A 1,432-nucleotide genomic window follows, 5' to 3' on the forward strand; every position below is an offset into this window, starting at 1 on the left:
TAATGTTACACACCAACTATTAAAACAATAATCTGTTAAAAAAAATAGTTTGTCATGGCACTGATGTGTAAACTTTTAGAGAGATGTTACAGAGGATACCTGATTTGCTTTTGACTATTTTAAGCAGTTTACTACAGCAGTCATAGATCTACACTGTAATATTGGCAAGGCTAGAGTTTGTAAAATCAGGGAGGATCTTTGTAATGGGTACATAAGGAACGTTGACTCACAGGAAGCTTTATCAACATGATTAACGTGGTTTGAATGTGCATCCCTGTAGGAACAAGAGACTGAAAAATGAATCAAAACTTGACATGCGCATTCAAATAGCATGTTAGATAAATACAATTTACGGTTTAACAAAGTCTTCAGCCCAGAGTGACGATGTAGGACCTGTACACCTCCCTGTAGGCGTTACGGAGCAGGACATACGGGAAGCATCTCTCCAGCATGTCTTGGCTCAAGAACGGAGACTCCTCCACAATCTGAATAAATTGGTGTTGAAAGTGTTAAAACTCTTTCTTATTGGTAACAAATCCCATTAAAACACCAAAATCCAAGTCTGTTTACTTCTACTGAAAACGTAAATCTTTATGTCACTATGACTAATTTCCTAAACAGCTGGACACTGTAGTTTTTAGCAAACATTACTCAAACAGGAGAAAATAGTGGGACTATTTTCAGCAGTGGATTAATACACATTTGGTGTGTTAGTGAGTGTTTAACGTTGAACGTTGTATGTGGGATTGACTCAAACCACTGCAGCCATGTTCATCAGAATGAAGTGAACATGTCACGCAGTGCAACAGTGTTGCTCATTAATGTATTTTTAATGTGTCTTATTGTCAATTTAAAAAGCAATGATTAGCAATGTACTAGGAAGCCTACCAAGTGTAGGAGCAGGTAGACGGAATCTCGGTTTTTGATCTCCATTCTTTCCACGTTTTGTCCCAACTGGAGCAGAGTGGAGGAAGCCAGCTGTGGAATAACACAAAGATAAAAAAGATCAAACAACTGGAAAGTTTTTACACTGCTGGACTCGACCTCATTTAGTGCAAAGGTTGGCAGTGTTTTTTAAAAGTTCTTAAATTGAAATAGTGTCAGAGCAGTGTGACCAAGAAACAATTAATCCTGTGTCGTCTGTCTAATACATTTATGGCTCCAGGGCATTCCGGGATGGGATAAAAACATGCTCTGGTTAATTGGCATTTCTTTAAACCAATCACAATTATTGTGGGAGGAGCTAAACACTGAGAAAAGCCAAGGGGCTTTTGCAAAATAGCCTCAGGAAGGAACTTGTTTTGGTGGAAGACGGTACGTTCAAAGGTTGTTTTAGTCGTGCAACAGAAAACTCAGATTGGACAGATGCTAGCTAGCTGTCTCGATTCACCCTGCAGAGATCTGAGGAGTAGTTAACCATAGTCCTCATTAG

The 1,432-nt window shown here is 39.0% G+C and overlaps 1 protein-coding gene across 1 annotated transcript in view; it reads right to left on the reverse strand.

Annotated features, from left to right (window-relative positions):
* Positions 1-306: 306 nt before the first annotated feature.
* nckap1l (NCK associated protein 1 like) overlaps positions 307-1,432 on the reverse strand; it is a 24,471-nt gene continuing 23,345 nt past the window's right edge. The window contains exons 30-31 of the mRNA XM_032512793.1: positions 889-978; positions 307-485 (exon numbers count right to left, since the gene is read on the reverse strand). Coding sequence (XP_032368684.1) covers positions 369-485; positions 889-978 — 207 coding nt within the window. The 3' untranslated portion in view covers positions 307-368. The remainder of the gene's footprint in view (positions 486-888; positions 979-1,432) is intronic.

Source organism: Etheostoma spectabile, chromosome 4 (assembly GCF_008692095.1).
Source record: "Etheostoma spectabile isolate EspeVRDwgs_2016 chromosome 4, UIUC_Espe_1.0, whole genome shotgun sequence".
NCBI classification, from domain to species: domain Eukaryota; kingdom Metazoa; phylum Chordata; class Actinopteri; order Perciformes; family Percidae; genus Etheostoma; species Etheostoma spectabile.